This window comes from Barbatula barbatula, assembly GCF_947034865.1.
Source record: "Barbatula barbatula genome assembly, chromosome: 15".
Lineage (NCBI taxonomy): Eukaryota > Metazoa > Chordata > Actinopteri > Cypriniformes > Nemacheilidae > Barbatula > Barbatula barbatula.
In genome coordinates, this window is record NC_136778.1 from 85,378 (window position 1) to 100,093 (window position 14,716).

Consider the following 14,716-nt stretch of genomic DNA (forward strand, 5'->3'; position numbering starts at 1 on the left):
CCTTCTTTAAATAAGAAAACCATTAAGACGATTTCAGTTTGTTAACACTTTCATTTATATTCTGTAAGTGATATATCATTTAATTTCTTACCCTCATGTTTATTTTTCTCTCTTTCTCTTTACTTTTGTTTATTTCAATCTTTTGTTTTATCTTCTATGTTCTATGGTGATGATATGGAACATACTTTTTAGATCCTGTATGCACTATATACTTTGCATATGAAAATTAGTTTATACTTTGTGTGTGAACATGTCTTCCTGTATTTCTATGTTAAAGCTCAATAACAATAAAAACAAATCACTTCACGTGTGAATTATCCTGATATAAGGATGAGGGTGTGTTGTCAGGAGTCAGGGACTGATGTCAGACACAGATTCTTCTTCTTCTTCAGTTCAGTTTCTAATGAGTGTCATGAGGATCCGATGAATATAAATAAATCAAGTTCACTTCTGTTTCAGACTCTCTTCGGTCTTCATCAGCTGCACAGTCTTCCGTCTCCTCAACAGGTAGTGTGATCTTCAAATGATGTCTTTCAGTTTAATAACTTACCGTTCGGTTTGCATTTGTTTTACACGCCTGTACTTAATGAAACAAGAGGCACAGTTGGATTCTGTGGCAGATTTTACACAGATCTCACATTACTGGATATCACTCTAGTTTTAACCTTTAGGATTTCTTTCCCTTAAATGTAGAACATTTATAATCCTTCAGTAGATGTTTATGGACAGATTGTGACAGCAGCAGTTCACTGTATGTGATGTGTTTATTTCTGTATATTGTGTAGTTGTAATTTAATTTATAAAAATTCTGTATGCATTTAAAAAATAAGGAAGAGTTTGGTTCCAAAATGAGATACTCATGTTTTTATTGTGTATTCCAATGAATGTCAATCAAACTGCAGTTGTTTTTTTATACTAACTAACACAATAAAATAATAATAGCATGATAACATTATAAAAAAACTTGTTTTATGAAAATTCTTAAAAAAAAGAGTTATCTCATTTTGGAACCAAACTCTTTGTGTATTTACTGTTCCAAAGCTGTATTAATTCTTCACTCTGTAGTGAACACACTGAAATGTTTGAGTAGATGAAGAATCCACATGTGATCATTCACTACATGTGATAAACGTTTGGTAATAGTGAGTCGTGTGCTCATTGTTCATTTGCTGTTCTCATTTCTTCTGTTTTTTGGAAGCATCATGAGTTGCCCTTCCTCTGGTCAGCAGTGTAACAGCTGTTACCCACCGATGCCCCAGCAGACCCCTGGTTCTGTGTGGCCCGCTCAACCCTGTCAACCCTACTGGCCCTGCCAACCTGGTCAGCCGGTGTGGCCCATGAGTCCCAGTACAGCGGTCCCATCCACCTGGCCGGTCCAACCCACCTGGCCAGTCCAACCCTTTCAACCAGGCTGGCCCAATCCTACAACAACCCCGACAAGCCAGCCCATCCCACCCGCTCAATCAAACCCACCCACTCAACCAAACCCACCAATGCAACCAAACCCACCCGCTCAACCAATCCAACCAAACCCACCCGCTCAACCAATCCAACCTAACCCACCCGCTCAACCAATCCAACCTAACCCACCCGCTCAACCAGGCTGGCCTGCACAACTCCCCGGCCCATCTCCCGTCCCCTCAGCGTGGCATGGCAATCCTGGTCAGCCGGGTCAAATCCCTACAGGAGGAGCTCTTCAGCCGTGGCCGCCAGCACCTTCCACCGCTCCTGTTGTAAGACCCAACTGACACTGACTTTCTCACCCAAATGAGTCTCTTCTGATCATGACCATATAACACAACTAACAATACAACAGCAAAGTAAACATAGAAACAGCCAAATCATACACCAGCACATACAAGACAAAAAAACATAACTTTAAAGGACAAACATGAATTTTGCACAAAACACTTTTTTGTTACTGTACCCAAATCAAATGACCTCTGTACTATTGTTATACAGTAGATGAGTGTGTGTGTGTGTGTGTTAGTGAAGAGGTTGTCATTATTTTCAGATGGTGCCCTTCAACATGAATTTTCCTCGTGGCATTTATGATAAACTGATGTTGACCATCAGAGGTCAAGTAAAACCCGATGCTAAAATGTAAGTGTTCTCTTCACTTCTTGCTGTTGTTTCGTTGGTACCACAACTGTGTCATAACCTTTATGTCTCCACAAGGTTCACCATTAACTTTTTGCGCGGTAATGACATCGCTCTTCACATCAATCCTCGGTTCAGTGAAGGCGGGAAGCAGGTGCTCGTGCGCAATCATAAGCTGGGCGAGCGCTGGGGTCGAGAGGAGCGCGAGCTGCTGGCGCCCTTCCCCTTCATGCCCGGACATCACTTCGAGGTAAACGACACGCTGCTGGACTTCTTACTTCCGAAAAAGACCAAAGTTTTCAAACGTTTTCCATTTATTGGTGGGAAAAAAGAAGCCGGAGAGGCCAAGAAGAGATCATTTAAAAGCCAATGACATCGACATTTGAAGGACGTTATAACTCTGTAGGTGTGACGTGTGGATGAATAATTCCTATGATCTTCTCTGTAGATGAAGATTCTGTGTTCGTTCACTGAGTTCAAGGTGGCGGTGAACAACATGCCCATGTTCGACTTTCAGCATCGCATCCGAGAAGTGAACCAGATCGACCGCATCAACATCCTGCATGACGTCACGCTCACGTCCGTCAATGTGGACTCGTTGCCCTGAGCGGACTGCGCACGACCCCCCACAGAACTTCAGTCAACCACCAATTGATGATGGACTTTTCCTTTATCACGTGATCTCTGCGCCCTGATAGCACACTTACATCTGGGAGACGTCTATTTGATGACGTGTGCATTTACATCTGCAAGACGTCACTGAGATGTCTCCTGTCAGATGATTTGACATGTATGAAGAACCGCCTTTTCTAAGACATTCATCAGATGTTTTTACACATCAGATCTCTAACAGACGTACCTGTGCTGTCTGACAGTTAAATGAATGGAATTCTGTGTCACGTGACTGTATAATTGTCTTTATAGCTAACACATAACAGTGATTGTGTTTATTTAACACCCCTGTCACTATAAACATGTCATTAACTAAAGAGCCATCTTCAGAACAAACCTTAATGCATCAACAATGAATATAACATACATGTATTTTATGTGTTCACTTGAGAGGAGTGTAAAAGTTTGACATCACTTTTAAAAACAGATTTTATAGCTTTAGGAATTTACATTTATTCATTTGGCAGACACTTTTATCCAAAGTGACTTACAAGTAGTTTTCTACAGTGTCACATTAGTGCAGATCAATCAGGGGTAAGGTGTCTTGCTCAAGGGCCCTTCAGTCATGACCTGCTGGTACTGAGATTAGAACCTGCAACCTTCTGATAACAAGCCCAACGCTCTAACCATTAGGCCACAACTGACCCACAACTGATTTTGAAAAACATGATGATGATGATCCTGCATATGAACCGATGACAACACAACAATTTGCTGATCATGTTGCTCATGTCTGTACACATATAAACCGCTGCGCTTGTTCTGGGATCTCACTGTAAGATGTTACGTGTAAAAAATACATTCAGAGCTACTAGATGTAGTAATGCTGTGTGTGAATAAAGAACTGTATCAATGATTCAAAGACAAAATGTTATTGAAAACAAATGTGGATAAACTTTAAAACATGGCCAAAACCACTTCATAATCTTGTGGCATTTCAGTTTATTGTGAAAGAAATCTGTAGAAAACTTCTGACATGCAACAAAATCACCTTGAAATATAAATTAAAACAGACAAATAAATAAAATGTCCATGGACGAAATATATTACAGAAATGTGTGACCGAGGTGTCCACGTTCATTAGACATAAAAATGATAAGCATAAATCATGACAACACAAACAAGTCAGCTGACAATAAAACAAACACAACCGAAATCAAAGCAATTCGTTTGTCAGTTAAATTCATGAATTAAGTCAATGAGATCAAATGTTTCGGAACTGTGCAAAATAAAACTTGATTTAAAATCTCTCATTGTGATTAAAGCCTCTAAAAACAGGTCAAAACATTCCACACATCACATGTTGTGCTGGAGTCTCTTCTCCACAGACTGCAGCAGAAGTTCTGAATATTGTTCCAGTAACGTCAGCGTCCTCTTTTCCTCCTCCATCATCATCCCGGCTCCAGAAGCACGAACTGAATCCAGTTCTGAACCCACAGACAGCAGAGCGTCCCGCATGATCTTCTGCTGCTGGACACATCCCTCAGCAGAGCTCGACAACAGCTGAAACACACACACACCTCAGTTCGGCTAAACAATAGCAGACCAATCCATCAGATGACACGTGGTTCTGTTTACCGTTCTGTAGAGTTGTGTGCTTCTGTGTACACTTGTGCGCAGTTCAGCTGCAGCCCGTCTGCACTCCTCCAAACTCACCGACACTTCTGAAGAACAACATCACTTCATCAACGTCACGTGCAGAATCACAAATCAGTCTGTGTTGATGTCTGACTGCAGTGACGTTGATTTATAAAAGCAGAAATCAAACAGTCTCATGATTGACACACTTAACTAATCTCCTCTAAACTCTCTACCCTCAAAGCAGGTGTCCAGAGAAACCTACCGAACCAGAGGAAGTGAAAGCAGAGTGATGAAGGAGAACGAGAAGTGACACACGAGAGAAGAGTGAGGAGAACACACACCTTGACCCGCAGGAGCTTCAGACTGTACAGAGAAGGCTTTGACGGCCACTCGAGGGCGCTCGCGCTGCAGTGCGTCTGAAAACATGTGGCGGTGGTTTGTCACGGCTTCAGGTGGACCGGCAGTCCTCACTGACTCCAGATCAGTACTTGTGTCTATGTGGAGATGTGTTGGGCTGCTTCTGTCGGGCCACTCAGCAAACGGACTGCTCATCCTCTTAAACAGACGAGCTTTAACCGAGGGTTTGACGTCATCTGGACCGATCGTGGACGGGCACAAGTTCTCACAGGAAGTGGACTTCAAATCACCTATAGACACAGAGCGGCTGGTTTTGGCCATGGAGCTGGTGGTGGGGCTCATGTAGGAGTGAGCTCTAGAGATCCTCTTGACGTTTGGGCTTTCCCAAGACTGAAGGGAGGTCAGGTGATTAGGGGGGGCTCTGGAGTCAGTGGTCAGCACTTCTCTTCGGACACGGGTTGGTGTTAGTGACCTTCGTGCTGGAAATATGAAGAGTCAATCACACGGACGGCAACGGTGAGTTTTAAATCTGTGCTCTTTCTATTGATAATTAAGCAACACTGAGCCTCACCGACTTCACTGCATCAACAAACATTTCTCAACATATCTTTGAGATACGAGAGTCAGTTTCGATCAGATCTGTTGAATGACTCACCGTCTGTGTTCAGATTGTGTACTGAAGCAGATTTCTGGAGTGCCACAGGAGGTTTGAACACGCGGCTCAGGTAAGGATGGTTTCTCTGTGGCGACGACCACATCACTGGCTCTCTGACGTCTTGCACACTGTTTCCAGACATTGATCTCGCGGTGACGGCGCTGGTCCTGAACAAAGAGGCAAAAGTTCATTCTTCAATACATCCTCTTATAGGGTTCTTTAAGAATTGTACTCTTCATGTGAATCAAAAGATGACCTGTGACTGGACCTTTGGGTGTGGAAACGTGTCCCGGCCCCTTCAGGTCTGTTCTGAATCCCTGAGGACAAAAACAAACCGTATTCAGAAAGCTGAAAATCTTTTAAACACACCCCAGCTGAGTCGCCCTCACCTGCTTCACCGCGGGCTGACACCATCTGATGTCTGTCAGTGTGATGGTCATCAGAGCTGAGGAACTCGTCTTCATCTGAAGCTAAGAGAGAAGAAGAGCGTTTAGAAGTGAGTTCTTCATGACATGATTTAGGAGCAGTAGAAGCGTACCGTGTGTTGAACCGTGCTGGTGTTGATCTGGACTGGATTCAGCGCTGCAGTATCCCACAGAGAATCCACTGGACGGACTGAGACACACATCAGCAGGAGCGTGAAGCTGTTGTGAAGGTAAAGTGATTGTGTTGGGCCACTCCTCTGAATACAGCACAACACCCTCAGGTTCTGGTGTGGAGGCCGGGGCGAGCCAGGCCGAATGAGGTCGCACTCGCCGCTTTTTACTCTGATCCTGAATGCAATGAATCAGCAATACAAACCCACACGAGCAATAGAATACAAGTGTCCATTCATAGAACTTGATTGGCCTGGACACTAGAACCTAATATGTCAAACATAAATTCAAGTCAAATGATTAATGCACCCAACTCAGTTCATCACCTGTGGACTGGAGATGCCGCCCTGCTGCTCGAGTCCCCCCTTCACATCTCTGTTCAGAGCTCGGGCTGTAGAAAGAGAATCCAGCTGTCGAAGCTCCAACATGGACTTCACCATCAGCTCCAGAGAGCCAACCCGACTGGACCACCGTCTCCTCGGCTGAGGAGGAACTTCAGAACCCTGAACATGTTCAGTGTAAAGCTCATGGCATCATTACCACACTCTTAAGACTATAACGATAACTATAAAAATAACGTTTTAAAAATCTTTCTCAATTCAGGAGAGTAGCGGGTTCACACCCAAACTATAACGATAAAGATACAGAGAACAATATCATTGGGATCACTTTCAAAAACTTTTTTTCCCGCTGATAAACGATAAAACATACGGTCAGACAGTTTCTGGAGGATAATGTTTGACTAATGGTGATCGCAACACGTGTTTTATATCCGAATAAAGAGTGTAGTGGTCGGAAATCAGTGTGTTTACGCCAAGATATTACATATGAGTCAGCAAGTTAACAAACTATATGCTTTACGTCCCGGACACGAGCGCACCTTCAGCCTTTGCTGTCATATTTTGGAGAAAAGACGTTCGGGAATAAGCAGGTCATCTACATTCACTCTAGTGACTGGGAACACCGCAGCGCGCAAGCTTAAGGTAAACAAAACCTTACTGTTATGGTCCGCTGGTGTGGACGCAAGTATAGTTATGGTTATAAGTTATGTTTGGTTTTCCTCTCAGTGACATATAACAGCTGAACCTGCACATTACAAACAACCTGAAGAGTTCATCACTGACCTTCACTGTGTTCCCTTCCACAGAAGCACCTGTCACAGACAAGACAACACCGTTTAGAACTCTGTGCTTGTGTGTGTGTGAGTGAGTGTGTGTGTGTGTGTCTCACGTGATTCTTCTTCAACACTTCTCTCAGACTGATGCTGACAGCTCTTCTGATGACGCTCACGTTCGTCTCTTTCACTCTCAGGGTAGCAGCTCGTGATGTTTGACGTAAAACCAGACGAGCGTCTGAAACGATTCACATGAGCTTTGGATCAACGCAGCATATTTTCTCAAATGTCTCCCAGGTTCAACATCAGTGACAGTACCTGAAGGAAGTGTTTTGAACAGTCTGACGGTGTTTGCGCTGACACAGACGTTCTCTCATGTTCATGGTCAGTTCAGGAGCCAGTCGCCACACAAACATACAACTGCAAACAACAGCCGTCTGAGTAATGATGACATCACATGAGTGAACCATTAAAAGAGGAGTCACACACACACACATACCTGTCACCTGAGGCTGAGATCAGATATTTACAGTCGTCTGTGAACATCAGACTGCTGATGATTTCTGTCACAGAGAAAAACCCTCATCTCATCTAATGGCATCAGATTATATCATATTTAAAATCAAAACAACAAACAGTGGGTTTACCTGCATGACCGAACACAGTTGCTAAACACTTTCCTGTCCTGAAGTCTAAGAGACTGATGGTCTTATCAGAACAGCTGACGGCCACATACAGCCCAGACGGATCCATCTCAATCTACAGCAAAACTCAAGTTAAATGGATAAATGTAAACTACATGAAGATCTGACGGGTGAGGTTTATTGAAGTACACCTTGAGCACATGACCCTCATCTCTCTCAGATCCTTTATAAGATCTCTTCTGTTTCCCACTGCTGATGTTCAACACTCTGAGAGAGAGAGAGAGAGAGAGAGAGAGGACATGACACACAACATCCACTTGTACTGGTTACACAGCAGATCACACACACACACACACACCTGACACTTCTGTCCTGACAGCCGATGACTGCATACCGTCCGCTGGGGTCAATGGTCAAGTCACAGAATGTTGTTTTATGAACCACATGACGTGTGCGCAGAAACTCTGTCCCTCTGATGGTCTAAAAAGGAAACAGTTTAACAAATGAAAATAACCTTTCACTTCTACTAACAATGAGTCTCACATCTCTTCACTCAAACTTTTGATCAGTTACATTTTAAAGGTCAAGCGTAGCAAAACATAGCAGTGTGACTCAGAACTCACGCTGTGAGCGGTGTGAAAGTACAAACTCTTGTCTGCTCCACAACTGATCAGCTTCACTTCTCCATCACTGACTGAACAAATTAAACAAAATGCTCAATCAGAACGTGAATCATACGAATCAGAATTATAGAGAAACCTCTGCGGATGATCACAAACAACAAACATCAAATGTGTATTTTTACAAGTGTAAAAGCAAAATAAGCTTTATAAGTAATGATTTGTGTTTCGGCGGTTGTTAGGGTCTAGTCAGATGGATGGGGCTCTTATCTGTGAGCATAATATTGTTACCAGTGAAGTGCACAGCAGTGACAGATGAAGAGTGTTCGTCCAGGGTCTGAAGTAGACTATAATCTTTATCAACATCCAACACATGAATTAAACGATCTCGACTCGCTGTCACCAGAAGATTCATGCCTGCAACACAAATAACACGTTCACATCTACAGAACACACGGAGCATCTAATGCACACACGCACACACTGACCCGTGTGAGGTTTGGAGTATTCCAGACACACAATCTCAGACTCGTGCAGGTCAGCTTTCAGAATCTCCTTCAAACAGGTCAGGTCATGAATCCTTTTGATACAAAAGAAAGAGATCTTTGGTGAGCCACGAGACATCATCAGATCTTTGGTGAGCCACGAGAAATCTCAGTTGTGTCCAGAGAAGAGACGGATCCTGCGAGTACCTGAGAGTTCCGCTTCTGTCTCCTGACGCCAGGTGTCGGCCATCAGGACTCACACAGATGCTTCTCACAGCGTTTCTGCTCTCTGATGACAGCCCGTCTGTTTTCTCTGAGCTACTGACTGCAGTCCTCTCAACATCCAGCAGAGCGGTGCTGTTGTCATTCATGTAGAAGACTTTGTGAAGGTCCTGAGAACGTTTTCAATCACTTTATTCATCATCCGACTCAGTAAATGAAAGTTCAAAAGTGTCTGTGGACTTACTCTGCTGGACGTGTTGAAAGTGTTGTCTGAGCTCCACAACCGCACAGTGTTGTCTGACGAACAGCTGAAGAACAATCCAGAGGAACCAGGCAGCGGTTTAGAGTCCTGTGTGTCTTTAGGGAACATCTGGAACACAGTACGTCACAATGAAGACAGACACAACATGAGCTCCTGAAACTCTCACGCTCTGTCTAGATAAGACTCATGTTTCAGGAAAATAACTAAAGCACACCGTCACACACAAGCGAGACTAACTTCTCTCAGCGTTAACTCTTCATGGAGGAAAAACATCCAAGAATGAACGACAACAGCACTGACGTGTCTGTCAGAAACACACGTTCAGATGAATCACCTTCAGATCGAAGACGCCGTCAGAATGATACAGAGCAGAATAAACTTTGAGAACTCTCTGAAGATCTCTCACGTCCCAGATGTACACGCTGTGATCATTATACACACACGACAGCCAGCCGTTCACAGGGTCATAGGTCACAGCCACAGAGTCTGGATATTGAACGTCAGGATTCCTGAAAGACACAGAAGAGGAGATCAAAGATCCTTGTTTCTTTTCAGAAAGAGCGAAAGAAGAGGTCAGAGGTCATGTGTCTGCAGCAGGTTCACCTTGTCCGAGTAACAGATGTGATGTCAACGCCCAGGTGATGTGGACGTGGCAGCGAGCAGATGAAGCTCAGATCAGATGAACTGAAGACTCGCACTGTTCCGTTTGCACATGCGCAGAAGATCAGATCCCCCGTCACAGACAGAGACGCCGCTGAGCTGGTCTACACACACACGTCTGTTTTTTTATCTCGGCAGGGCCCAAAGATTTTTAAACTGCTGATTTTATCCCCTAACCATCACAGAAAACTTTCAGGGTTTTGGGATTCTCCAAAAATATTATCTGTCCGACTGATCAGCTTGTTCACCCATGAGACCTCAATTCCGTTGGTGTGCACCGGGATACACAAACAAACACACACGCACTTACGCACACACACACACACACACACACTCTACTGGCACTGAGCCTCCAGACATGACGTCACGTGTGTTTCTGTTCCATACAACACATCTGATCTAACAGACTGGCCACAGGAAACTAAACTCAGCTGTTGAGCGAGTCATGTGACAGGAAGACTACTGGACAATGAATTATATCATCATTTATGTACATAATGTCAATACTGAACAAATGTGATACCCTGACGGACTGAAAAGCTTTAGGAAAACACAGTTCAGCCGTGTTCACTTTAAGTGTGGTTCATGATGAAGTCAGAAGTGGCTCACCTGCAGATGAACCCATTTCTCCAGAACTCTCGCGTCATTAAACTCACACAGCAGACCTGATGAGGTGATGCAGAACGTGCTGTCTGACTTCAGCCCGCGGCCACATGCCACATCACAGAAGAAGTTGTCCTGAAGTTCACCGAGGAGACCCGAGCGGCCCATCAGAGGGACGGTTGACGACAGCTGCAGGGGATGATGGGATAAAAACAGAGGATGATGTAATAGACAGCACGATCGTAACACCGGATTATGACGGACCATCGTGCGTGTTACCTTGTTAGAGTGAGAAGTTTCCAGGTACCAGAATCGAACGTGTCGGTTTCCAGCTGTGACAAAATAAGAGCTGTCATCAGAGAAGGCCACTGCCGTCACTTTACTGGACACCTTGTTAGTGGCCATCAGTGTGTTTCTCTACAGGATCAAAGAGAACAGATGCTGTGTCTGAAACCGCTCAATACTTCACTATTCTCTATTTATTACACAGCTCGTTGGAATGCTTGATTCTGATTGGCCTGTTGCAACATTTACAGGTTTGTTATTCCCAGTAACGATCTCTAAGAACAAATAACACACTGTTACCCAGATGCAGCAAATCATTTTACATTTACATTTAGTCATTTAGCAGACGTTTTTATCCAAAGCGACTTACAGATGAGGAAACATTGGAAGCAATTATAACAACATAAGCAACAAAATACATAAGTGCATCAAACTAGTCCATTAAAGCCTAGCACAGTATACAAAGATAAGAATAGTGAGGTTAGTATTATTATTATTTTTAAAAGAGGAGGAAAGGGAAAAGAATTAGGATAAATCAATCAGCGACGTGTTGATGGAAGAGATGCGTTTTTTAAAGATGGCAACCGAGTCTGCTGATCTTGTAGCGGCAGGTAGATCATTCCACCAATGTGGAACAGATCCAGAGAAGGTACACGAGAGTGACAGGTTATTTTGACAAATCAAATATAATGTCATATATGTTATTAATAGACATATTTATAATTACAAATTATTAAAACCAATTTGCCTGTTTGTGACGTTTGAACGTCATTTCTCACTTTAGAACCAAAAGTAAACGTCTTTTCCTCACAGAAGTTCTGCATTCGGTTAAAATGAGCTAATCAAATATTTCAGATTCACATTTCATGTCCAGTGTTTCCTCATGTGGCCAGTAGTTGTGTAATAAGAGGGATAATGTTCAAGCAGCCGTCTGTTATCATGAAATAATCCCCTTCAGCGAGACACAAGACCCCTAAAGAATTTGAACAATTTACAATGAGGGCAATTTGTAATACCCCTAATTCAGTTGGATTAAAATATAGTAAGGTCAACATCGTAATACAAAGTATTGTTACACCCCTAGCAACGGGTAATAATAGATAATGACGGATTCTGTGGGGAAAGTGCAGTTTCAGACACAGCTGGAGACAGGCAGAAGGGCCTGATGGGATATTTTCGTACCTTCCAGACCCACAGGTTGACGCTCATGTCATGCTGGGAGCCCACGCTCACAATGTATTTACTGTTCGGGGAAAACGTCACACAGGACACAGCGTATTTGTGCTCCTGTAACTCTGCCACCTGTGTCCCGCACTCCACGTCCCAAACACGCACAGCAGGCAGATGACCGCTCTGACACACACACACAGAGAGAGAGAGACAGAGAGAGAGAGACAGAGAGAGAGAGAGAGAGAGAGAGGGAGAGAGAGAGAGAGACAGAGAGAGAGAGAGAGAGAGAGAGGGAGAGAGAGAGAGAGAGGGAGACGGAGAGCGAGAGAGATGATGGAGCAGCTATCAGTGTGTTGAACAACAAGAACATCAGTCATGACCCCTCACCTCTCCTGTCACCAGATATTTACCATCTGAGGAGAAAGACAACGCTGTAATCGTTTTCCTGAAAAAGAAAATATTCCACACACGTGAATCACATGCAAACACACGTCTGTGTTTAAGGACAGTGCTGAACATGTGAATGATGTTGACATCAGTGAGGTTTTGTGAATAATGTGAAGTGATTCTGCACCTGGATGAATTGATGAGATGCTGTTGAGTGTTCTTGGAGGGGTTCAGTAACACCACAACACATCTGAACACACACACACACACACACACATGATAGTGTTGTTGATCAGAGCGGAGACATTCCCTCACATTAAGAGTCTTACACTTGAAACAACATTAAATGTGTTGGTCTGAACTTCTTACATCCGTTCACAAATATAACATCATAATGTTCGTTTAGTTGCCTTCAGGCTATAAAGAGTTCAACGACAGACGTCTGCATTCACTCAAGTGTCATGAAATATAACATCTGTCTATAATAATAATGTGTGAACTCACCCGGCCGGGTAGGCCACCGTTCCTGAACAGGGGTCACAGGTCAAACTGCTGTTACCTGAAGCTGTGATGCCCACAACTCTGTCCAGAGTCACCTGACAAACAACAAACACACTAAACATCTTCATTCATCACAAATCAATCACAGTTTCTACATGACTGGCTATCTTAGGAAACGATTTCTCTTAAAGACTAAAGTAAAGTTTCCAGGTTTGAATCTGATAACACGGTGAGCACGTGAGTCACAGGAATGTGTTCGTTTCATCACGCGCGCGCACGCACGCACGCACGCACAATAACCAGAGACGTCAAATCAAACACACTTGAACAACAGCACAGATTAACAAGGAATAAAATGCAAGCGAATAAAAACAATCATCCTCAGCTCGCACATGTTGTTGTTGTACTGGGTCACACACTTTTTCATTCAAACAATTAAAGGAAATAAGTGAGATGTTTATCATCACAGTGCTGCACGTGAGTAAAGATGAATGCAGTGTAAAGGTGTCTTGTCCCTCAGACAGATTCTGAACTCGACTGGACGTTACCTGACCGGACAACCTCTTCAGTCTGATGGACGGAGAGCGCAGGAGACTTTTAATCCGACTTCTGATAGATCCGTCCATATTCACTCCGCATCAGACACACGCGCACACTGGCCTGTGAAATACTGCGTTAAAGAGATCAGACACCGCTGCTGTGATGAAGTCGGACCGTCTGATCAATGACCCTGTGAGTGAATTCTAATGACGAACGAATCTGATTGGCTTTGTAATCTATGACGTCTAACTTTGTGCATATGAATAAGTATAGTTGTGTTCATCCACGGTGTATGACATCACGGTACCGCGAGATTGGATCGTTCTCTGTGGTTTTCGAATCACTCTCGCGATACTGTGGCTCGATCTGCGCAGCGCTGCTTGAAGACGCTACAAAAGTGAGCGTTTGTATTGTATTGATCTATAAATACTTCTCTTTTATGTTATAACACCATAAACATATAAACACGAAAGCACCGTAAGTGTCTTTTAAAGGCACTTAACGTTAAATTGAATGTTTTGTGCATCAGATCTTATAAAAAGACAACGATCAGAGAGTCAATGATCAATGACTGTATGAGATAAATAAGACACGTGAAGTCAAAGCAGCAGCTCGTGATGATGAGATCATTCATTTCATCTCTGTGATGTTGAGTCTCAGGTAAAGAGACCTTCACAATGGCGATAATAACCTCTTATCAAAAGCTTAATCGCTCTCTCACTCATTCTAGTTTAGTCTGAATTCGTTCACTTATTCACTCGTGCACTATTCCCTATATAGCGAATTCTAAATAGTCCAAGAAGTGAATGAAATGAGTGAACAACAGATGTATGCGTCTGAAAGCACTGGCGCTGACATTCATCATCATAACGCTTAATATAAGCGGCTTATATTACACCTGTGTGGCTTTATGGGTTGTTTTGAAAAATTGTAAAGTTCATTTTTACATTATTTGACACGTTTGTTGTATTTTAGTTATTAAAAGAACAAAACAAATGTTTGCCACGTTTATTTATTATTATACGGAGCCCGTAACCTGTCACACGACATTTTTTATAGCGTGGCGTTAAGAAATTAATTATTTATTCGTTCCCTCGCTTTACGTTAATCGTGCTCAAGTTGAATTACCCACGTGTTTCCTTTTGTTTCCTTGTCTGTAAACAGGTTCTTCGTTACAGCACCCTCATTGCTCACGATTTTATAAGTTAATAAAAATAAACATTCAATATCAGTTTACGCAATATACTTTTGAGAATCAATAT

At 43.1% G+C, this 14,716-nt stretch overlaps 2 protein-coding genes across 8 annotated transcripts; one reads left to right on the forward strand and one right to left on the reverse strand.

Moving 5' to 3' along the window:
- The first annotated feature begins 349 nt into the window (after nucleotides 1-349).
- On the forward strand, nucleotides 350-3,695 carry LOC306904378 (galectin-3). Its single transcript, XM_079474241.1, has 5 exons — nucleotides 350-507; nucleotides 1,199-1,733; nucleotides 2,015-2,103; nucleotides 2,179-2,350; nucleotides 2,549-3,695. The coding sequence occupies exons 2-5, from the start codon at nucleotides 1,203-1,205 to the stop codon at nucleotides 2,705-2,707; spliced, it is 951 nt and encodes a 316-aa protein (XP_079330367.1). The 5' UTR covers nucleotides 350-507; nucleotides 1,199-1,202; the 3' UTR covers nucleotides 2,708-3,695.
- On the reverse strand, nucleotides 3,603-13,659 carry LOC306904376 (mitogen-activated protein kinase-binding protein 1-like). Of its 7 annotated transcripts, none has more exons than XM_079474233.1 (29): nucleotides 13,463-13,659; nucleotides 12,918-13,009; nucleotides 12,601-12,663; nucleotides 12,414-12,471; nucleotides 12,039-12,209; nucleotides 10,851-10,988; nucleotides 10,578-10,760; nucleotides 9,912-10,072; nucleotides 9,643-9,817; nucleotides 9,291-9,416; nucleotides 9,032-9,216; nucleotides 8,828-8,919; nucleotides 8,631-8,756; nucleotides 8,343-8,413; nucleotides 8,078-8,199; nucleotides 7,911-7,986; nucleotides 7,723-7,834; nucleotides 7,575-7,638; nucleotides 7,394-7,495; nucleotides 7,192-7,313; nucleotides 7,086-7,114; nucleotides 6,288-6,464; nucleotides 5,904-6,138; nucleotides 5,755-5,835; nucleotides 5,622-5,682; nucleotides 5,366-5,532; nucleotides 4,695-5,189; nucleotides 4,351-4,436; nucleotides 3,603-4,275 (listed from the first exon to the last, which is right to left on the reverse strand). In XM_079474233.1, the coding sequence occupies exons 1-29, from the start codon at nucleotides 13,538-13,540 to the stop codon at nucleotides 4,069-4,071; spliced, it is 3,855 nt and encodes a 1,284-aa protein (XP_079330359.1). In that variant the 5' UTR covers nucleotides 13,541-13,659; the 3' UTR covers nucleotides 3,603-4,068. The 7 variants fall into 7 exon arrangements, with proteins under 7 accessions (XP_079330359.1, XP_079330363.1, XP_079330365.1 ...); XM_079474237.1 differs by having other exon boundaries at nucleotides 3,665-4,275; nucleotides 12,437-12,471; nucleotides 13,463-13,652; XM_079474239.1 differs by having other exon boundaries at nucleotides 3,665-4,275; nucleotides 10,851-10,903; nucleotides 13,463-13,554.
- Between the last annotated feature and the right edge of the window lie 1,057 nt (nucleotides 13,660-14,716).

Excerpts from the sequence above, each read along its gene's own strand:
- LOC306904378 (XM_079474241.1), top strand. The coding sequence starts at position 1,203 with ATGAGTTGCCCTTCCTCTGGTCAGCAGTGTAACAGCTGTTACCCACCG. Across the intron at positions 2,104-2,178 it reads GTAAAACCCGATGCTAAAAT|GTTCACCATTAACTTTTTGC; the intron begins GTAAGTGTTCTC and ends TGTCTCCACAAG. Across the intron at positions 2,351-2,548 it reads TGCCCGGACATCACTTCGAG|ATGAAGATTCTGTGTTCGTT; the intron begins GTAAACGACACG and ends TCTTCTCTGTAG.
- LOC306904376 (XM_079474233.1), bottom strand. The coding sequence starts at position 13,540 with ATGGACGGATCTATCAGAAGTCGGATTAAAAGTCTCCTGCGCTCTCCG. Across the intron at positions 12,210-12,413 it reads AATATCTGGTGACAGGAGAG|AGCGGTCATCTGCCTGCTGT; the intron begins GTGAGGGGTCAT and ends TGTGTGTGTCAG. Across the intron at positions 7,835-7,910 it reads ATGAGGGTCATGTGCTCAAG|ATTGAGATGGATCCGTCTGG; the intron begins GTGTACTTCAAT and ends GTTTTGCTGTAG.